The sequence below is a fragment of the Megachile rotundata genome, chromosome 7 (assembly GCF_050947335.1).
Source record: "Megachile rotundata isolate GNS110a chromosome 7, iyMegRotu1, whole genome shotgun sequence".
Classification (NCBI taxonomy): domain Eukaryota; kingdom Metazoa; phylum Arthropoda; class Insecta; order Hymenoptera; family Megachilidae; genus Megachile; species Megachile rotundata.
In genome coordinates this window covers 14,763,849-14,787,863 of record NC_134989.1, presented here as the reverse complement: position 1 = coordinate 14,787,863, position 24,015 = coordinate 14,763,849, and the positions used below count along the sequence as shown (strand labels likewise).

General features: G+C 41.5%; 1 protein-coding gene across 1 annotated transcript in view; it reads left to right on the top strand.

Moving 5' to 3' along the window:
• Tmtc2 (Transmembrane O-mannosyltransferase targeting cadherins 2) overlaps positions 1-24,015 on the top strand; it is a 214,820-nt gene that overhangs the window by 179,531 nt on the left and 11,274 nt on the right. The window contains exon 7 of the mRNA XM_003699369.3: positions 930-1,174. Within this exon, the coding sequence (XP_003699417.1) occupies positions 930-1,174 (245 nt within the window). The remainder of the gene's footprint in view (positions 1-929; positions 1,175-24,015) is intronic.

Sequence of the window (24,015 nt, the reverse complement as noted above, 5' to 3'; positions counted from 1 at the left end):
TATTTTAATTAAAATCTTCATAACGAAACGTGAGAAATTAGGTAGAAATCCAGCTTAAAATCCAGAGTTTATGAGTCTTCTCGACCGATTTCGCAGCGGAAGCAGCTTGCGAGGGGCGTCGTTTCGCACGATATTTAGCAAATTAGCCGAAATACGACAAAAGATGGACGCCGAGGAGAAAATTTATACGGACTTAACCCGATTCGCCGTAAAATCGCGACGTGCCCTTTTAATTAGAAACGAACAGGGCAAGAAACAAAGTGGTCTCCGTGAATGTCCGGGATTTATGCTAAAGACTGACGTCGTCTCTTTTTCTACGAATTCTGAAAGTACCCTTTCTCGAAACTCTGGACAGGCTCTTGCCGGAAAACGGCACAAAAACTCTACTCTGTCGTTATTGTGCTATACACGCGGCTTATTAGATTTATTGCCTTTGTTCTCGATCTTTTAGAGCCACCGGTTCTCCGCTTCACAATAACAGCCCCCTTTCTTTGAGGAAGCATCAACTGCTTATTTGATTCTCGGATATTCGGTTAAAGATCTGTTTGAATTATTTGAAAACATTTAGAAAGACGGGAAAATTATGGAGATTGGAATGTATGGCCATCGACGGGTTTAAAAATGGGGTTGGAATTTTAGTTTGGACTTTTGGAAATTTAAGGTGATTAAAATTTCAAGAATTTGGGAACTTTAGACGTTTCTGAGGATTTAAAAATACGGTAGACTGACACTTTGGGAAATTTGATATTTCTGAATTGAAGATTCGAGAGTTTGGGAAATCTGGGCTGTGAGAATTTGAAGTCTTGAGAATTCGGGGGAATTTTTACTTTTGAGGTATTTGTATATTTGAGAATTTAGCAAGTTATTTTACCACTATTATATAAATGTCCGCTCGAAGGTTATCATCCCTTATCCCTTTGTCTTTGCAGAGGCTTACGTGAACCTGGGTGCGACTCTGGCGTCGGTGGGTCGTGAAACGGAAGCGGCTGCGGTTTTGCGGGCCGGAGCATCCTTGGACGGGTCCGGTCTCAAGGACAAAAGGGCTCACGAGGCGGCCAGAGTGCAGGCCCTCCTTCAATTAGGCGTCCTCTACGCCGATCAGGGTAGATTACAAAGGGCCCTCTCCGCTTACAGGGAAGCACTCCACGCTTTGCCGGATCACTATCCGCCTCAGGTCAGTTCAAGCTTCCTGCTTGTTACTCCATTAACGCGAAACAGCTGTCGGAACAACCGGCAGATGTGCCACTTTGGACAACATCCGTCAGCTTACCCTTTGACCATCCCTCTTCGGCTAATCGATCCGATCAATCCATTTACTGTTACATTATTGATCTCTTCTCTAGGAAACATACTTAACAAAAATTATACAACTATCATTTTAAACTGTCACTCGGAGTCACATTATGATGATCTTGAAAGACAAATTTCGGATAACATACGTGTTTTGAGAACCAGGAATACATGCAGTACATAAACATTGTATACATACATTTATACATGATTAGTAAACATAATCTAGTTTTAGTATTAATATACAATATTATTATAATAATGTTTTATTTTCAAAGTAATCCTAATAACTAGTAAAGAGGACACTGCAGATACTGAACGAATTTCTAAATTTTTTAAAACAATTTATTAATGTTTTATTTTCAAAGTGATCCTAATAAGTAGCAAAGAGGAGGACACTGAAGATACTGAACGAATTTCTAAATATTTTAAAACAATTTATTAATGTTTTATTTACAAAGTAATCCTAATAACTAGTAAAGAGGACATTGAAAATACTGAACGAATTTCTACATATTTTAAAACAATTTATTAATGTTTTATTTACAAAGTAATCTTAATAACTAGTAAAGAGGAGGACACTGAAGATACTGAACGAATGTTTAAATATTTTAAAACAATTTATTATTATTTTATTTTCAAAGTAATCCTAATAACTAGTAAAGAGGAGGACACTGAAAATACTGAACGAATGTCTAAATATTTTAAAACAATTTATTAAGCTTGTATAACATAAAATTTCGTTGGTAGAAAATTATAGGAGGATCGCGACGAATTGGACAATTATCCCGACGCGCGATTCAACAAGAAGATAAAATGATAATTCGTTTATGCCTTCGATAGCACCATTATCACTGGCTTCTTCATTAAATCGGATTAACTGGTCGTGTGTTTATCCCGTATGAATTGCAATTTTCGCAATTGCTCGAAGTTGGAAAACACGCGACCGGGAGCTAATTAAATTCGTCGAGTATCGATCCGCGGAACGATGTCGTTTTACCGACGATTCAAGACGGATTTCAGTCCGTTTTTAGTATCGCAATTAATGTTTTATCGTCCCGTGAAACGTGGCCGGTCGATCGTAATCGAGAGAAAAAGTAGCGTCCAACGGGACGAAATCGTCGATGCGGACGAGCGTTGTTTTCATCGCCGCGAGCTACGGTACGCGTATGCACACCGCAAATATGATTTTCAGTCGCGTCGTAAACTAAAATTAAAAATTTTAAGCTCACCGTAATCTCCCGTATACTCGTCCCTCCACGTAGCTGCCGTTCTGCCAAGCTTTTTTATTTCGACATCGTCCAGGGAAAAGCGTCGACGCGTTTAACCGATTCAATTTTCATTTAATCTTCTGCAAATTTTCGCGCGAAATCCTCGTCAGAAGCTTCTCGATTTTCATTATTTAAAAGAAATCTATCTTTCGCGATTATGAGCTTCGGGGATTTGAAAATTTTGTTATTTTAGCACTTTGCAGATTTTAGTGCATTGAAATAGTTCATTGGTGTATGTTTTAACATATTACAATGTTCATGGATATTTTCATCAAGAGTGCACGAGTACATTAACTATTCGCCATCTTGTGACGTACGTAACCTATATTCGGGAGTGTGTTCAAATAGACCAGCATATTAAAATAGGCTTAATATATATTTTCATTAGTAGTGCATGATCATGTACATAAACTATGTGGCACCTTGTGAGATACAATGAATTATCTTCATAGATATGTTCAAATAGAACAGCATATTAAAATAGGCTTAATATATATTTTTATTAGGAGTGCATGATCATGTACATCAGCCATCCGCCATCTTGTGACGTACATAACCTATCTTTATAATTGTTTTCAAATGGACCAGCATATTAAAATAAGCTTAATATATATTTTCATTAGGAGTGCATGATCATGTACATAAACTATTTGCTACCTTGTGAGGTACAATAAACTATCTTCATAATTATGTTCAAATGGTCCAGCACATTGAAATAAGCTTCCTGAATATTTTCGTCAGAAGTACACCATGTACATCAGCCATCTTGCGACGTACACAATTGTGTTCTAACGATCGAAATTTCGACCTGGAGCCAATTGAGTCGACTCATCTAGATCGATCTATAACGCTCGTCAAAACTCTTAATTGGTTCCGAAGGCCCGCCGCGGGCAATTTCTGTTCGATCATTGTCTCGCGACGTTGTTTCCTATTCTGTCGCGAAATCCCTTGGAAAGCGCGTCTGACCAACGAAGCTTCCATCTACTCGTCGAACTTTAGCTCCTCTGCTATCCCGAAATCACTCGCTCGAATTACCCTCTCTGCTCCTCTCTGAAATTCTCACCGCATGCTCGACCGCATACGTAGCGAAATTCTTGCGAATTTACCGGTTCCACGGTCTCGTCTGGGCTCTTCCTTCCGCTCCTGCAGTCGCCAACTACCACGACCAGTTTATATTTTCTATGCTTATTCTCTCTTTTTTTTGCCCGACCACGTCCAACTTTTTGGATACCGGCCGAGGCTAGACGACGGCAACAACAGCTAGTACAACGAGCGTGTCTTCGCGCTCGACTTCGAACCGAGAAACGAGAAGTTTGCATTTTTACGAGTTTCTCTGTTTCTCTCCTTTAACGGCACAGACAACACCGGCCTGGCAAGCCGCGCTGCTTTCTACGTGCACCGACCGTAGCCGCGTTTTGTTCGGTGCATCCTCCTGGAACTCCTGCGCGACAATTTATACGAAAAGTATTTTTCGCCCTCGCATCGATGCCGATGGACACCCTTCTGCACATTTTCATATTTACCGATATCTGCAACTGACCCAACCTGCACATCATTGCATCTCTTCCAAATATTCTAAATTTTCTAATTTGTTAAATTATCAAATTTGTAAATTTTCCCTTACTAGCTTAATGTCGCGAAAGTTGAAGATGACACCGTGCTACGCCGAGGGGTTAATATATCTTAAAACGTTAGCCTTGCGAGGCTGACTTGCAACATGCCTGGAACACTTTGTACGCGAAAGGGGAAAGTTTCCCCTTTCTAGGGAAACATATTAAACAGACAGCGAAGTGTATCGGTCGTTTGCAACGCTCCTACTTCCTTCGTGCGAAAGAATCATCAATATAAGCTGAAGATACCCGTCAATATTATCAGTACACCCTTATCTTTCCAAGATAAGGTTCCATCAATCATCTCGTCGATTAATCTTGACTAAATATCGATCTTTGTCAACGTTGATTCAAGAGAGGCAAAAAGTAGAGGAATATTAAATGCGACGAAAATCGTTGTCGGTAACGAACACGAAAAAAGCTTCGACGGTTTTGTAACGGTCGTAAACAAATATCAAACAGGTTGTTTTAATCCCTTTATTTTCGTAATCGCTTTGTCGAAACATTAGTGGTGCCTTAAATATGGGTCAACGATCTGGCTGCGGATTTAACCGCGCTGTTATTAACAACAATATCAATAACCGTTCTCAAACAACCCCTCGTTCGGGTAAATTGAAAAGTGACGTTCGATCAAGTGCAGCAATTACAGAGCTCTCTGGGAAAAAAAGGGACTACGAGCCTCGACAAGGATTTTCAATGGCACAATCCGCGCGTTCCGCTCGCGTGTAATTTTCACGCTCGAGCTTCAGCCAATCGCCAGGCCGAATCATCGAAACGCGAAATAATTTGTCGGCGCGGCCACTGTAAAATACACCGGCGAAACGAAACAGATATCGACCGCGATTGCACCGCCACGCCGATGAATTCGAATGCAAATGCAGGAAATTTCTAGTTAAACGGTATTAATAATTTATTGCCTCGTGGCCATTTGGAATTTTAAGAAGCGGACACTCCCCCCGTCCCTTTTTATTATTCACCGCGCATTGCTTTTATCGTGTGCACGCTACATTACCCTGCTATCCACCCCCAACCTCCGCTCTGTTACTAGCCGATTACGCACACCTTGCTCACGCGAATCTGTTAAAAATATTTCGCTGGACAAAATTTAGTTACCTCTTCCGTAATCTCCACTGCAATTCACAGTTTCTTTAGACGTACATCCAAACCTTTTTGTTTCAATTTTTCTAATTTTAAGGACTCTCACCCCCTTGCTTTACGATTTCATTTCTAACTGTCTGTGCCATAAACAAGATCGTCTTGTTAATGTTTTAGTCTTACGACGTCTCTGAGGCGTCATTGTAAGCTGAGGGGTTAATTCACCCCCTTTGAAAATGTCCCAAGTTCAGCGACTAAGAAATTCTTTCTTCCTTCGTTGTCAGATATTTTCCTTAAGAAAGTCATATATGTATTTAGCTAAAAGCTGAAGAACTCTCGTTAGCATACACAGTAATTGAAGAGGGTGTTCTACTAATCGTACAAAACCAGGTTGTTCTATAAAAAATATAAAACTACCAATAATGTAAAATCCCTCCACAGCAGAAAATTAAATTTGCAAACGTTCCGAGCTTTTTACTGCAAGAATTTTACATAGCGTGTCAATATAAAAGAAATATTCAGCGCCAATATTAACTATCCGAATCCAATACTTTCATGTCCGAAAATTCCTTCGATTTAGCGGATTTCCAATGGTCGCAATCTTTCGAACGAATGGACGTCTCGATGGATTCTTTCTGACAATTTTAAACTTAAAACGCTGGAATCGAGACACGGTTTCCCAGGGGGGACACAGAACCGACGTTCCCTCGGGAGAATGCAAAATGCTCGAACCGGAGGAATTTCAATTTGCCCCCGATCTCAAATATTTCGGATTCCCTGGACGAGATGGCGAGAAGGCTTTAATCAATTAGGCGGATCAACTGGCCGCGTAGAAAAGTTTCCGTGGAAACGTGCCAGTACGAGAGTTCCTACAGTCATCGGACTCATCGCTCGGGTATTAAGTCGCGAATGTACTAATTACGTGTTTTTCTCTCTCGAGTTCATATAGGGTGTTTCATCGATATCCACGTAATTTTCTGGACCTTGCACTTTTATAACCTTGAGATTCACTTCGTTTCATATAAGCCATCATTTCACTTTCGTGTCTTTAACCTCTTAGGGTCAGAAAAATTTGCTGTACAATTTTGTATGCGACGTATGGACAATAGTATTGTTGAAGAAGTTAGCAGTAAGAATAATTCGGATGTTCGGTCTAGCAAAGCCCCGTAAACCTTTTGTTACGGAGTCTAAACAATTCGAGCACAATTAAAGTAACTTTAACGCAGCACAATAGCGGCAGACATTATCCTCCGCGAATTCGTTAGACTTAATTTGTAAACAAGATAAAGAAGGAGCCACTTGAGCGTTTCGAACGGTGCTCCACGTTTCACGCTGCCGGTAATCACAATGCAACTCGAAACTTTACGCTTTCGCGAGTTACATCTGTTTCCGGATGTACGTTTCACAACGGCGCAATCAGATTCGAAAGTTTCAGCCCGTTCGAATTATTCTCGATAACCCCGCTAAATAGGGTTCGATCGTCGACGCACGCGGAAGAGTCCATTGCAGTTTCGTATAATTCCCGTTGGAAACGAGGTGGACCGGCATTATAACTAGTTACGACGCGGGTAAAAAGTTTCCGAGGTTGGCTCGAAGTAATAACTCGGAGAAAAAGGACGGGCAAACGGAGAAATAAGAGGGAGAGACCGAGCTAGCTTGTTCCCCATTCGACGAAAGCTCTCCGCGATGCTGTTCGCATAAGCCACCGATATCACTCTGCCAGCCAATTTAAAGTTACGATTCGAAAGGCTATCTCGTCGCCTGGACGACCGTGAATCCCGCTATTCGACGACGTTATCGTTTGCTACGATTCCTTTCTCAACGATGCCCTCCCGCTTCGAATATTCCTCCGATTTACAACTGCCTCTGCGCATTAATTCCCTCTTCCCTCTCATACGTTACCACAATGAAAGGCACGTGGTTCCACATCTTTAACAGCTAATAAATGTTCTTGTTCGCATGACCTTGAGCTCTGATCTCAAGGTCAGACCCGTTTGTTATATAAAGCTAGAGGGTGAAAAGTCTCAAAGGAACCATAGGTGAATATTCGACCGTTTTCAAGAAAAACAATCTAAAAGTTCCATCAGCCTAATCGAGAGTTTTAATACTTAATGTTTGTTACAACACTTGTTAATACAAAACCGAATGATTATCTCGTTTTCAACCCCATAGTTGTACTACACCGTTCTTATCGCGGCAAGAAATATCGGCGTATTTTAACCCAGAAACTTTCTACAATAATTTATATTTAAAAAGGTAGATAAGGGTAATCGCGAAAGTTGAATCACGGGACCGAGAAATTGAATCCGCTACGAAAAGAAGCGTGGTCGAGACCCACGTTCGATACCGACACGATGAATAGCAACGTAAGTTATCGATATAGCGGTTGATGCTAACCGGAGAGTCGTTAAAATAAAGGTAAACGAAAATTGTTCGCCGTGTACGCGGCTTTATCGCGCGTGACGTGCTCCTGTGTCGTTCGTTACATATGTTAGCCAACGTATCACGTGCCTGGGAACATTAAATCCGACATAATTTACGTTTCGCGAAACTCCAAGATAAACCGTTGATCGTTCAGCCCAGAAATATGCGTAACAGTAGCCTTAACTGGACAAAAATTAACTTTAATCTTCAAGCTTTATAGATATGGTAGATTTAGACTTTCTTACAAAGAGCCGTGTTTCAAATATACTTGCGAGGTTCAAAATAATATCCAATAAAAAAAGACTTATTGCTAGACTAGTCTGAGCATCGCGTGTCTATCCGTGCCGCCTAAATATCGAATAAAAAAAGACATTTTGTCCGAATAGTCTAAACATCGCGTGTCTATCTGTGCCATCTTCCAGCGAGTACACCAGCACCAATAGGTCAGTCGAGCAGCAGCTGATTCATAAGCCATTTCCACGATTTAATTTATCACCGTATTCGTCCGTACTTAGGTAGCAATTAGGTGTTCCCGGTAATTTACCGCTGTTTAGTCGCAGCAGGATTTATCGTCTTACATCCAGCCGCAGTTAGAATCGTTACGCGCGTACATAGCGCGAGTACCAGCCACGAAGGGAAGCTCGCTCTTTAATGAACGTCAAAAATTTCTACCGTTGTTCCGTAACTCGATAGAACGGACCAAACGAGTGATTTAAGCCGTAGCCGGCGTCAATTACCGCAAGAAGAGGGTGCAGAGAAACACGCGGATAGAGAAGATGAAAAACGAATCGGGGAATAGACGGACGAGAGACGTCGTTAGAAATCAACCAAGTGTTTTTCAGGGTCGACGAATCCCGAGAATTCGCGGCTCGCTGAACAAACGCCTACGACGATCACGGATCATGATAATGAGACAATGAAGAGAAAAGAGAAAGAGAGGGAGAAAGATAGGAGCAGGCTTGCACAGACGCGAACCTATCGACCGCGGTTTCTGGAACGACAGAAAACACCGGAGCCCTCGACGAACCGGCTGCAACCAGCTTCGCTATCTATTATGAGCTGGTGCACTCGTAATTATGCGCCTCGGTTCCTCGGGATCGCAAAGAATTCGCGAACGTGCAGACAACCACCGCATTTCGTCTGCAACTTCAGGGCTCTTCTTTCATACGACGTTTCCTGTCCCACCTTGATCAGAGACAATCCACAACCGGTTTTCTTTGTCACTCGGTAAATGTTGGAACATACATCCTGACGGACACGGTGCGCTACCTCTGCTAATTGGACACTGCGTCCATTGTACATAAATTACGTACGTAAGACTGCGTATAATCCTAGTTACTGTGCTACAAGATTAGAATTACAACGATCAAACGTGGTAAAAGAACCTCAAATTGATCAAACTCGTCGCTTCTTAAACCCATCACTACTTTTAAATTTGTTCAAGTCAACGAGCTTCAAGTTTTGATAAGATTTCGATGCTTTTAGAAATAAAACAAAATGTGAAATATCGGAGAATCTTCAGCTTTGTGACTTCTTAACAAACTTTGCACCACCGATTCGAGAAAAATTGAATCATAGTTTAAGAAATATCTAACAAATGGAATTATCTCCAGGGCAAATTCGCGTTGTCCAGAATGGAGTATGCAGTGTAATTGTATCCGGAATATGTAAGAACGACAGCGGCATTCTAGGCGGTGTTGATTAATCACCCGAGGATACCTCATCCTGTAGTCGTATGAATGATTGCCCCGAAGAAGAAAAGCGAACTCTGCCAGGGATTAGATTGATTTCGTTAGAGAAGAAAGGAAGTGGTCGATATAGTTAGCCAGCGAAAGAGGTTTCTCTTTCCCGGTCTGATCGTTTTCAACAGGGCATCAATTACCGAGCGGCAAACTTCGCGACTTCGCGTTAATTCCGCGGGCGAGCGAGCAACTTTCCAGAAGATCGTCGTCGGCAAAAAAATTAATAACCGGAAAAGTTTCGGCCCCTTTTTCATTTAGTCCGGAGCGAGTATACGGACACAACACGGTATGGTGCGTGACACGCGTCGATTTTCGTTGATCAAACGACCGGAGGGTTGTCGGCCTCCACCCTTATGATCGTTCAATAAAAAAAAGGGTCGGCAATCATTATCGCCGTTCGTCTTCTGTTTGCTTTCTTCGCCCCTTCGTCCGTGTATCGTTCCACGGCGAAATTCGACTTTATTCGAGTTCGATCGGGGACAGACAGCCACGATAAAGATCAACAAATAACTCGGAGATTGCGGTTTATTTCCTCGAGCACGTACAGATTTCTGTGCCAGTCGGTCAACGCTTGTTTAGAATCACGATATTGCTTCCTTTGATGCAGAAACGAAGTTGGGAGTCCTCTTGAGACACGGTCTTTGTAGGTCTTCCCTGTACAAATCTTTTTCAGTGTTCATTTGACAAATCGAGAACAAACATTCGCCTTTCGTGTACTCGCGAAGACTATAAACTTCCGGACTTTCTGAAAGCGTATAATACTTGGAGAATTGTGAAGGTGCGACTATCGATATTGTGACATTCACAAGTTAGAGGAGAATCGAAGAATTTAAATTCTAATTATTCGACTCGTTAACTGAACACAACAGGTATTAGCCGTTACTGCAAGCAGTTACCGAAAGTTTCGCATCGAGTGGCTCGCCTTTTGTCCGAAAGACGAGGGGTGCACACCCCTCCTAATATGTTGTTTTAATAACAGAGGGCCCCTTTGTGCAGCACTGTTTGAGTGGCTAATTAGGTGCTTGCAGCCCTCCCAGTGACTCACAATGCTGCTCGAGGTAATTTCACGGCCCCTTCTACTTTTCATCTTCTCAATCTACAACCCCTTCTCATCCCTACGCTTCCCTGCGGCCCGTGCGAGCACATCTACATTGTGTACGCGCGTGCACCCTCCAATCTCCATTCCCGCTGTACCCTATTTCAAGCTCGGACCTAACTTTCGCACACCCCTCGAATTCCAAGCCCCGTCCCGTTTCGTAATTTCGCGCGGAATGCGTGCGATCCTCCGCCACCCTTGTTACGTCGTCAATTCGCCGGATCCCTCGGAAACTCCTTTTCTCCACGAATCTATTCCCCCAAGGACGATCTTCCGACCTAAACCGCGGGATTCACTTTTCATCGCCTGACGATAGGTGACGAGATCGAGCATAAGTAGATCGATGACGTTCGAAAGGGAAACTGTGGACAATAAGGGGATTCTTTCGCTCGGGACGATCAACCATTCAATGCCAAAATCGAACGTCACGTTCCTCGTACTTGATTCTTGAACACTCCGAGGGTTGCCCTGGGGAGCAAGACCACGACAACCGGTGTTCGTTGCTCGAACCGTAATAGAGTCGATAATGTCCCATTCCAACGGATTCCCTTTTTTGCCGCCCGATAGCGGCTCACCGATCCCTGGGGTATCTCTCGGCCGGTATACGAATCGGTTTCGTAAACTGAGATATGGACCTGCTTCATGGGGCTGCTTCCAAATTAATAATACAAGCTTGTAACGATATGTGGACCGAGTGTAAGGGATATAGATGTAGGTTGAGATATAAAGATCTGGGATGCGGAGATTTAGGTTGCGATAGAGATCTAAAGATAGAATCTGGGCGGAGAGTTCATAGGTAGATGTATTGGGATTTAGGGGTATAGAGATGTGAAGATTTAACGATTTGCAGTGTATAGAAATCTGGAGTCTAGCTATCTAGATTTTAGATATCTGTATATGTAATTGAGGGATGAGAAATGTAGCAGTTGCAGCCTCGTGGATACAGTTGTCCATCACATTTACGCAAGGTTTTTGCCCGTCGGTTCTACAGATTAAAATGTCGCACGGAAAGAAATAAGTAAATGTTTTGTTTAAAAGTGAAAACGTAACCATAAAAGAGGTAGCAAATAATCCAGATTTTATTTGGAGAAATAAATGATAAACCATAAAAGAAGAACACGACAGGACTTTTCCATTTGCGTATTACGACACGTAAATTATAAATTTATACTTTGACCTCGAAGCGAAAAGAAATGTTCTTATTTTTCAATAGCACGGTACAAAGTAGTTGCATAAAAATTGTGGAAAAAAACCCGGACACGAGTGTGTCACTGTATTTGTTTAAATTCACGAGAGCCACATGTCTACATTTGCACATGAAAAGCAAAAGTGAACATGCTGGTGAAATTTAACCGAAAGCGAATTTCGAGACGGAAGTGTTAGATGTATTCAGCGTTAATAATGATTTAACGTTGTCCTTGTTTGCAGTTTATTTTGCAAATACTCGGTATTTGTATGTATGAATTTTCTGTTCGCGTTTATCTGAAATTTCAGCCGCGTGAAAACACTCGATCTCGTTTCTATCGCGAAATCGACGTCTTTCATTGTCGGTTTTTAATCACGGGTAAGGTACCGTATGCTCGATCGAACAGAATTTCACGATAATGACGATACCCCGCTGAAAAATATGAAAATCCACGCGAGCATGTCGTCGATGTATCGATATTAAATCGTCGAAAACACGAGACGTGTTTGACTGATTGAAAATGTACCAATGTTTCGTCGTAGGAACATTTGCGTAAGCATTACAGAATGGATATCGCCATTAAAGTTTCATTACAGTCACATTTTACTCATCGTCGATTGTAGTGATCGATAATAGTGTTGGAAGAGTGGATTTATGTTTACTTGGAAAATGATCTATATGATTGTTGCATGAAATACCTTTTCTTGTAGATACTGCAGTTAGGAACTGAATTCCACATTTACCAATTTCGCATCCCACAATTCCCACATTCCCTAATTCCTACATTCCTCAATTCCACATTCCCTAATTTCCACATTTCCCAATTCCACATTCCCTAATTTCCACATTCCCCAATTTCCACGTTCCCCAATTCCAAATTTCCCAATTCCACATTCCCCAATTCCAAATTTTCCAATTAAAAATTTCCCAGTTCCACATTCCCCAATTCCACATTTCCCAAATCCACATTCCCCAATTCCCACATTTCCCGATTCCACATTCCCTAATTTCCACATTCCCCAATTCTCACATTTCCCAATTCCACATTCCCTAATTTCCACATTCCCCAATTCCACATTCCCCAATTCCCACATTCCCCAATTCCACATCCCCCAATTCCACATTCCCCAATTCCCACATCCCCCAACTCCCACATTTCCCGATTCCACATTCCCTAATTTCCACATTCCCCAATTCTCACATTCCCCAATTCCAACATTCCCCAATTCCACATCCCCCAATTCCCTATGTCCCCAAATACCTACACCTCCAAATCCCTATGCCCCCAACTTCCCACGTCCCCAAATACCTATACCCCCAAATCCCTATCTCTCCAAATTGCTACATCTTCAAATTCCTACCTCCCCAAATCCCTACGTCCTCAAATCCCACATTCCCCAATTCCCACATCCCCCAATTTCCTATGTCCCCAAATACCTACACCTCCAAATCCCTATACCCCCAATTTCCCACGTCCCCAAATACCTCCTCCCCCAAATCCCTATCTCTCCAAATTCCTACCCCTCCAAATCCCTTCGTCCTCAAATCCCACATTCCCAATTCCAAGTCCCCAAATTCCAAATTTCCCTTAACAAATGCAAAAGTACTCTCGACAAGCACACGCATTTTTTATTCCACGCAAAGACCCCGGCAAAGGTTCAACGACTGTTGGGGCGAAAACTGTGACAGAACGAAGGCGAAAAAAAAAAATGGTAGAGTGGGTAGCACAATGGACGTTCTTCTGGAAGATTAAAGTGCGCCTGTACGATGGCGAACGAGCTGACGGAGAATGGCTCACGTTAAAATTAAAATTGCGCACAAAAACCTGTAGACTTGCACGGGCCGGAGGGTTGGTTCTCGGCACGGATCGCAGTTCGAGCCGGCCGTTGGCTCGTTATTTAAAAGCTTCTCGGTGTTTTCAACCGACCGGCCCTTAGAACGCGTTACCAACCCACGGAACACCGATTATGGAGAGCGCTCCGACGCTACGCGTTCGCGACATTCCTGGAAATCGCCCCGGAGTTTTCGTGACGCAATCGACATGTTCCACTTCGGTGAAACGCGCGGCTTGTATTTCGCGATTGAGCGAGTATGAATAGTGCTTCGTGTGCTCGCCGAGCAACCGGGAGTTGTCAGGTTTATAGAAACTGAATGCGATTTCGCTGAATGGTATAAATAAAAGAAAATGCACGAGAATGCGCGCGTAAAAGGGACCAGCCGGGAACACAGATTTATTAAGGTCGTAGAATGTTAGGCAGTTCGTGAAGATGTCTGAACGCTTGTTCATCGTCGGTTAACGAGCGAACCACGCGGTAAATTCATATTTTCAGCGTCGGTAAAATTGAAAGCGAACTTTATTAGCCCTCAATTGTAGAGTTTGTTATTGACAAAATTCGAGAGTATGTTAAGTTTACTCTTTCGAACACAAGCGTGAAGATTTTATAACTCGTCACACGTTCACGAAACAAAATCTCTCGTCGTTCGTCTCTCGAATTAAGCACTCTGTCGGTCATATCAGACCCTTTGTCACTGGTCGGTTCCAGCGAAACTGGGCCATTTGTTCTCGGTAAGCAACGAAAACGAAGAAACGAACCGAGAAAGCGAGGCTTTTCATCGCGACTCGGCATTCAAAGGCTGCGTCGAAGTTTCGTTAATACCGCGGTCTCGTCTTCTTTCCTGATTACTCCGCCATTTCATCGCTTCTTCTGACCATTTCGTGCGCTCTCGACCTATTCGCGAGTCGATCGCAAAAGCATTTCACGGCGAGAGAAACGCGGCCGAAACTCCGAGATGTTTTTAAGTAATGAAATCCACAGGCAGGCTACGGTTGCTAAGACGCTTATTACTGACGGTCGTTTTGCCCCACGGACTTCTTGTTCGCCAACGAAATTCTGGCCGATTCAACCTGCACAGAAAAGGGGAATGAAACGACCCTCGCTTAAATGGACCACTCCTTGACGACGCTGGAACCAGCGTACCTTGCTTTCGAAGGATCTACCCCCTGAATTTATGTTTTTTCCGCGCTGTTCCTCGAACACGGCTTGTCGATGAAATAATGGCTCGCGGAAACAAAGAACGCCGGTATAATGAATTTAAAACACGGGATTTACGGCCAGATTTTTCTTCCATACGCTGCTCCGTATGAATAAACTTACGCTGCAATTTTAATCCCTGAAAAGATCAGGATTCCGCTGAAATTTTGGCAACGATACAGCTTCCCAGCGAACAATGGAGATATTAAAACAATGTTACGAAGAACACCGATAGGCGCTTCAAAGCATTTCAAATAGTACAACAAAATTGTACCTTTTATAAATTTTGCGTTTGGTTGAATTTTTGCGGGGATTCTTATATCACGGGAAATCGAGCGAAAATTGGTGAATGGTTTCCAACAGACAATAATACACTCCATTTGAGGACCGCGCAAAAATCTGAACCGCTTCTTAAGGGATAAAAAGAACCGTGAGCTTTTTCCTGGAAATCGTTCCCGGTAGACGTGGCTGAAATTAAGAAAAATGACCGGCTACAATTCTTGTTCGCCACTCGCAGTCGTCAAAAGGTAACTCCAAAGCTCATCAGTCATATTTCTCCGAGACACGACAAGGCCGGCAGGTTTATCGATTCCGAGCGTCTGATTAAGACCGTACGTATCCGGTGACGTTGATAGGACAGCCGGTTCCAGACGACAAAAAGTCGCTTCGGTATCCCAGCTTCTTTCCCCGAAGAAAAATTTCCGAAGTTAACGCCACGTGCGGGTCAGCCGCGAAAGAAAAACAGTGGAAAAAAAGGCGGTCGAAATTGCCATATCGCAGCTAGCAAAAATAATCACACCGTTCCCGTAGGATATTTTCCTGGCCCATAAAACCATAATTTCGTTTCTCCTACCGCTCTTTCTTCTCTCCTCTACTGCTGTTCAAACTGAAAACAATTCCGAGCGATTCAATTTCCTTGCCGCGCAATTGAAGCAACGAGAGGGAGATAAAAATCATCCCCGGGAGCCAGAGGAAATTTCATTTCACCGGAACGATGTTCAAAGTATCGCAATACTTAAGAATCTGACCCGGCCAGGTGTACCAACCTGGTAATAGTTGGAAACCGATGGCCGTACGGCAGCGTTGTTAGCAAAAAAAATTTTCCCCGATATCGAAGCCCTGTAACGAATTTCGGAGCTTCGATTGTATTGATTCCCACGAATACTCGAAACTTGCCGGAATTCCGGTATCGCTTTTTATGATTTTTCGTCGCAAATAAATAACGCACCGCAAAGGGTCAATAAAAAATAGAATTCGATCAATCTGAATATCCGGAATTGAAAAATACGCTCGGGCTAACCCACTAGTTTCGAATACTGCTCAACGAATCTGAAGACCAAACGAAAACATTAAAAATTTCAGAAGGAAGTTTAATTTCTATATTTTCAAATTCTCGTACTTTAAAATTCTCAAACTCCCAAATATCTCAATTCACCGAATTCCAAGGTCAATCACAAGGTCAATTCTAAGGTCAATTCCAAGTCTCAAAATATCAAAGTCCTTAATATCCTCTTTCTAAAATTTCCACATGTTCCAAGTTCTCAAGTTTTCCCACCAGGCACTTAACGCTTGTATCAAAGAATCCCTCAAAAAATCTGGTCCCGGCTATTGATTTCGGGAGTCCCGTTCGAGTCCACGTGTTCCTCCAGGACACCGAAGGTCTGCCGCGCGAAAATAAACGCACTGGAGATCGAAGATGGGGCGAGCAAATGTTGGGACCCGTTGAAATTTAGTTCCCGAAACGAGGGTCTAATCGCTACCGTGATATCTCAAGAGTTTACGACGCCCTCCACCCACACATGCTCACACACACGTTTATAATCGACGTTCCCGAGAACGTTTCTGGGTTCACCGGGGGTGAAGAATGACCGGTGTGCTCTGAAGTCTTAGAACGCTTAAGATATTTGACACATTGAGTAGTTTACAGTTTATCATAAAGGTTCTTGAAACAATGAAAGAACACGAAATGAAAAGGATGGGGCATTTTTAATGAAATTCATCATCAAATTTTGTGTTATGAAGCATTCGTATGTCCTTGATTTCATCATTCCGTCATATGTTCTCAATGTGACTAACATATCTTAATGTGAATAAGAACATATGAATATGAATGATATGTAACTAGGTTTTCGTTCGAGATTGCTCAGATCCTTCACCCTGAAATAATCAGAGAGTGAAACTTAATTGCAACATGGTTTTTACAATTAGTCTGCAGTCCATGAAGAATGTATTCTAAATATTAATGTATTCTGAGAAGGTAAGGTGCTAGAGAAAGAGTAATAAATCGAGGTCCCTACCCCTAATTACATGAGCAAATTGCGGTAATAATTCACGTTGCAATTACCACGAGTCAAGTATTAATTTATACTACACGTAGTCATTTTCGAATGAATATTGAAATAAACCAGCCCTATCAGACAGAACATAAATACTAAAATATAAAGTATTTTGATAAACCGCGAAGAAAGCGAGCGTAAAATCTGTCGATTGATTTGGTGGAACGAAGGAATTACCAGAGCTAATGGTTCGGTCCCTCGACTTCGTTTCATTTCCCTCGCCTAATCGTTCGATTCGAAAGATTCACGCCTTCGTCTGGATGGAACACGTTTCTCGGCATCCTCTCTGAAAAGTTCCATCTCCTAGGGAAACGGATCGACCGCTATGAAATTCCTTGAATGGAACAACGCGTCCCTCCAACGCGAGGATCCTTGATAATCGTTTTCTTCTCCCTCCCTCTTAGAAAGGCCTCACCGTATTATTCCAAAGTTTCGTCCGATTTTCCACGCCGATGACCAGCCCTCTGTACCCTGCCGCTACGCGACCGAGGGCCATCGCGATAAAACATCGGAAACTGGCGAAACTCCGTTGTAATCTTCCCGGTGATGCTTTACCACGCACACTTTCAACCAAATGTTCTGCACGTGGCCCTCGCCCCTATATCGCATACACTATCTTTCAAAAGTCTTGGAACTCTGGCTAAACGATAAACTTTCGAAACTGAACATCTTTATGAGATTTAGGGAAAGCTGGACGTCTTTATGTATCTCCTCTTTTTCGGGAATTGAAACGTTTGCGGTTTTTACCTGCATTGAAATAATTTTGCAAAATGTTTTTAAATCTTGTATTCAATTTTGAATGACTTTTTTGTTTTTGACTACATTAATTTACGTATATGGAATTAGTTAGCATGTACTATTTTATTAAATGCAAGAAAAGCGGCCTCAACTGTAAGACTTTATATGTGTGCATATGTGGATTATGTGTATATATGCATAATGCATGAATTATATGTATATATGCATAATATATGAATTACATGTATATATGCATAATGTGTGAATCATATGTGTACATGCATAATATATGAATTATATGTACATATGCATAATATATGAATCATATGTGTACATGCATAATATATGAATTATATGTACATGTGCATAATATATGAATCATATGTGTACATGCATAATGTATGAATCATATGTGTACATGCATAATATATGAATTATATGTACATATGCATAATGTATGAATCATATGTGTACATGCATAATGTATGAATCATATGTGTACATGCATAATATATGAATTATATGTACATATGCATAATGTATGAATCATATGTGTACATGCATAATGTATGAATCATATGTGTACATGCATAATATATGAATTATATGTACATATGCATAATGTATGAATCATATGTGTACATGCATAATATATGAATTATATGTACATATGCATAATGTATGAATCATATGTGTACATGCATAATATATGAATTATATGTACATATGCATAATATATGAATCATATGTGTACATGCATAATGTATGAATCATATGTATACATGCATAATACATGAATTATATGAACATATGCATAATAAATGAATTATATATATAAGTCATGATATGTAAAATCAAAGCATACGTGATAAATGGTGTGTATACATATACGGATAGATTATGCTGAATATTGCATTTCTGACAAAGTGTTCATAAAATATGATGATAGTAGAAACGTGTAAAGTTTCAGAATCTGAAATTCTTAAATCCCTTTCATCGCGAGCAGACTCGACGAAAATCCGCGTCACATTTCTACCCTTTCCGTTGTCAGAAGAGGGATGATTTACGAGCGGCGCTGATAATTACTTTGCGTTGCGTTAATTTTCGAGTCTGATTAAAACGTCGTGGCGAATCGGATAACGGCGGATAAACGGGTTGGAAAAAATCGTCTGGACGGCGTAGATAACCCCTCTTACCTTCCAACCCCACGAGTAGGATGATTTCACATTCTCTTTGGTGTTCTAAGTATCCTCTCTCGTCTTCGGATCCGTGAAAATATTAAACGAAGCTTTTGTTCGTCATGGAAATTGAGATCGCGACGTGAAACAAAATTCTGTCCCGGGGGATGAATCGTGTTTCGCGAAAAATCCGGGAATATCCGTAAACGATCGGTGCTTCTGCGTTTTAAAGTGGATCAAACGAAAGACAATTAACGACCAATTAATCGGACAGTCGCTTGAACGAATACTTGAAAAGCATAATTTAATTTCGACAGTTTTCAACGTTTTTATCTCCGATAGTTCGATAGTTTCGTATCGAAAAAAAGCAATGCATAAACCGCTCTAATTAAATTTCGATAATTTGCTGCGTTTCGACCCTTTTGCTCGATGGTATCCAACAAAAACGCGGTGCATGAGTAAACCATACTAATTGAATTTCAATAATTTGCAGCGTTGCAATTCTCTCTCCGTATCGTATTTAGAAGCGTCTATAAAAAGAACAATGCACTCGATAAACTCAGCTTATTTATTGTAAACTGCAGTACTCAAATATTCATAACACTTCGAATTTAATACCAATAATTGAAACAGAATCTGTTTCTAATTCTGTGCTACGGCAATGTCAAGGAGAAAGTCTCTACATATTCTCAGTTTGAAATAATTGCAGCCACAGTTCTTGGGATTATCGATCGATATTAAATCGGAAGCCGAAAGACGCGGGAAGATTTTCTGGTAGTTTAATAATGATTTCATGAACATTTAATGAGCGGTACGGTTAAGTGCGGCGGCCGAGAGGAAAGTTCGTCAGAACGCGAAGACCTTTTAGCTCGGATAGAAGTTTTAACTACTGGACGGTTCGTCGCTTTTTTTTCTCACCAGCTTTATGACGCGAAACTAGTCGCAATAAACATTCTATTGCTTCAACCTGTCTTCGTCGTTTTCTTCGCTATGAGTGCTCTAATAAAAAATTCAAAATGAAACTTCCAACTCTGATCAACACGGCATTAGTTACCTCGATCCTCCTTTGATCTAATTTCATTTTGAACAATTTATACTCTGTCTTAATACTTCAATTGTCTTGTAATAATACTTTTCAATTCAAATAACATTAAAAATAGTAAGAATAGTACAATTAGTAAAATAATTCTTGCAACAGTTTAATAATAGAAGCGTGTCCCCATTGGGCCAGGTTTAATTCGGTATATTGGTTCTATGGCTACGAATCTGTCGCCGCTAATTCTGAGGGGATAATTAGTTTTCTGTAGGATTAATCATTAAATGACGCATTCGAAGCTTGCCGTCTGGTCGTAGAACAGTTCCTCGATGCGATTATCGCGAGTTCCCATTCGCCTCGTGGGAGATCCTCGATATTACGCGACCATAATTCGAAACGAGTAAATGCGGTTGAAATTAAAGCTCGAACGGCTCACCCCCGCCACGTCAATCGGATCGCAGACAGAAATTAATCCATTCTCGGAGCGCTTCTAATTCAGACCGGTGTCTGATTGTTCGTTTCGCTTTGGAATCGAGCGGTTCGAGTCCCCTGGAGAATCGTCTTCGAGAACGATTCGAATCCTGGCTACGGTATCGAGTAGTGACAGAATCGATCCGCTTGTTCGACGCCGGTATTCGATTAGCAAATTATGGTCATACATATTAAACGGGAATTAAACCTTATTTTGTGTCGAACCTTGTTATGGAATCTTGTTAATTTTATATAACTATGACGCCGTTCTTATTATGGTATCTTGTTAATTTTACATAACTATGAGACCGTTCGGTATCTTGTTAATTTTATATGACAAACACATACCACAAATTATTAATATAAATTCGTTTGAAAGATTTATAAGCGAACATGCACTTCATTTCTGCAATTAATATTGATACATTTCATACTTTTTCAATAAATTTGCATACACTCGAGACTATAGAATACTGACAAAAATGGAAAGTTTGATCTATGAGTCCGCCTCTTGAATTAAAACGGAATAAAATTTTCTCTAATTGAAAGCTATCGCTGCAATAAATCCTGGAAGAATATTAGCAATATTCTGAAATATATTTCAGAATATAGAAATCGTATGAAACGGTATCGAGACAGATCGAATCCATCGCTGGAGGCAGCCACGATTACGACGGAAGAAAAATGGCCGGGGAATTAGAAAATCTTTTTGCTGTTCGTTTTAACGACGGGTCCGGTACAATCGATTTAGCCTGTTCTAGAACGCGTAAATTTCGGAATCGTTTGCCGGTTAGTTGAGTCGGGTGAACAATTTTCGTTGTTTGCGCCGGTCCGTTCCGCGTATTTGTCTAATGTAAATTTAATACAAGCCCGACCACGCTGAATTCGAAATAATTTCGCGAAACTTTCAGCCGGCTTACACCTCACGAGTTTGATCAATTTTCCCTTTCCAACGAATATTGTTTATTCTAGTCGAGCGTGTGCGACCACGTGCACGCGCGGGCAACCAGCTAACGGGTATTTAATGAAACTCGGCTGCGGAATTAATTTGAAAATTACCATACGCGCCGCGAACCAACGCCGGCGTTTCGGCGGCCATTCACGTACCGCCAAACACCTCGAAAAACCGTCTGGCTGACCAACCGGCGAATATCCAAGGGAGTAATAAATATACGATATAGCGTGTGGGTTGCGGAGAGAAAATTAGTCGGGTTGGCGGTGGGATAATATACTTAAGTCTCTGTATGTTCTCCCTGAAGTGCACCGTAGGCACTCCTTAAATTCTCCTAAGTCCTGGACCCCAAAGGTCCTAAATTCTTCTTAGGTGTTTCCAAAAGTCACCTGAAAATCCACTACGTAGTAAAATCGGAGAAATTGACATCCGTGGATCAGGTTCGGTAATTAATCTCCGATCAGAGCGTTCGACTGGTTCTCAATCAACTTATCGCTAATCCTATTCGACTTTTTACTAATCCCACTTTAAACTTGTCCGATCCTCGTCGATCACGCTGTCGACTACTATCTCCCTGCTCTACTTCGTCGAATCAAATATCCGATATCTCCTTAAATATCCGCAAGATCTTCACGGGTATCAACTCCCGCGTCGTTCGTATTCAGCGAAAACCGCGTAACAGAATACCGTGACGATGACAGTGAACGGGATTAAAGTTCGATGCAAGAACGAAGCGTCGACGGACACGTTGTTCGGGCATTAAAGCGACGCGATTAAATCTCTTTCCAACACGTTGCAAAAAAAAGGGGAAATAAAGTTATTTCATCCGTCGCTCGACCGGCTGCATGCACGCGTCGTTACCTGCATACGTGTCGAGAATATATCTTAATCCGCTCGAAGCTCCCGCCTGAATATTTATGCCCGCGACCGTTTGCGTTGTAAATCGCGACCTTTATATTTTCGTTCAACGACGCCGCGTTACCTTTTAATTGAAATTGCTCGAACACTGCCGGTTGGAACCTCGTCAGATGGCTTTTCGATATCGATTTGTACGACGCTATTAAAACGATGGCCCATTTTAACGACCATGTTCTTTCTAATCTTGCATTCCTTTCATTATATGAATGGAGACAGGTCAACTCATTTACTCTTACATTAGTAGACTACATATATCTAAACTTCCACGTTTCTACATTTTTATTTATGATTTTGTTAAATACTTTTTCTAGATCCTACTTCCTAAACGATGTCATATATGCTTGTAATAGTTGTATAATGATTTTCAAGTAACTCATGGATCTTTATTACACACCTGAACGGAACATTGAAGAGAACACACCTGAACAAGACATTGAACATAACACATCTGATAAAAACATTGAACAGAACGCATCTAAACAGGACATTGGACAGAACACATCTGAACAAAACATTGAACAGAACACATCTGAACAAAACATTGAACAGAACACACCTGAACAGAACACATTTGAACAAAACATTGAACAGAGCACACCTGAATAAAACACATCTGAACAAAACATTGAACAGAACACATCTGAACAGAACACATTTGAACAAAACATTGAACAGAACACATCTGAACAAAACATTGAACAGAACACACCTGAATAAAACACATCTGAACAGGACATTGGACAGAACACATCTGAACAAAACATTGAACAGAACACACCTGAATAAAACACATCTGAACAGAACATTGAACAGGACACACTTGTCTCAGAACACCCCTTGACGTCAAAATCAATCACAAAACACACTGTCATCTTATTGTCATGTAACCAATAAATCAACCTAAATAAAAAATAAATAAAAAGCATCGAAACATTTTTGAGAGCAAGCGCAAATATTTAGAGGAAGTATAAGCGTGAACCAACAGGTCGTACGAGGCAAAGTTCCGGCAAACATTCGCAATAATTCAAGTTCAAGTTCCGCATCGAAACTAGGGACGATTTCAGGGATCCAAAATCGACTCTCCCTTTCTTCTGGGCCGTTAATTAATGGTTTTCGCGGCAATAACCGCAAAAAGCGTTAATGGTGTTTCCAAAGAGGCGAAGCTCGATTCTGGTGGCAAAAGCGTGGGTCCTCGACAGAGCGACGGTTCGTTAGCCTTGCTCGTTGGTATAAATCAAAGGCGCGACAGGGCAGCGGCCAGATTTCAAATGCGCGAAACGCGAGCCCGCAATTTAATCCAATTATCCTCGCCGATTAGTCCTGTTGCGTATCGCGTGCTGCTTCGCCTTTCGGTGCCCGAGCCCGTAGTCAGTCACCTAATTGGCCCGCTCGACTTGCCACCCTAATTGTTTGTCCCCGTGGCTTTCGGACTTTGGTATTCGAGGCCCGACGACGACAATGACAAACGCGTGACGCGGACGTTACAAACGTTACGCTGGTCTACCTTACCTAACAACCTGATTCTACCTCTCAACCTGATTATCGATCGAACTACGTCCAATGAGGTTGAGGATATCTTAAACACCGATCTACTGGATCCCAAACAATTCCTTTCGATTTAATTATCATTGACCTATCCG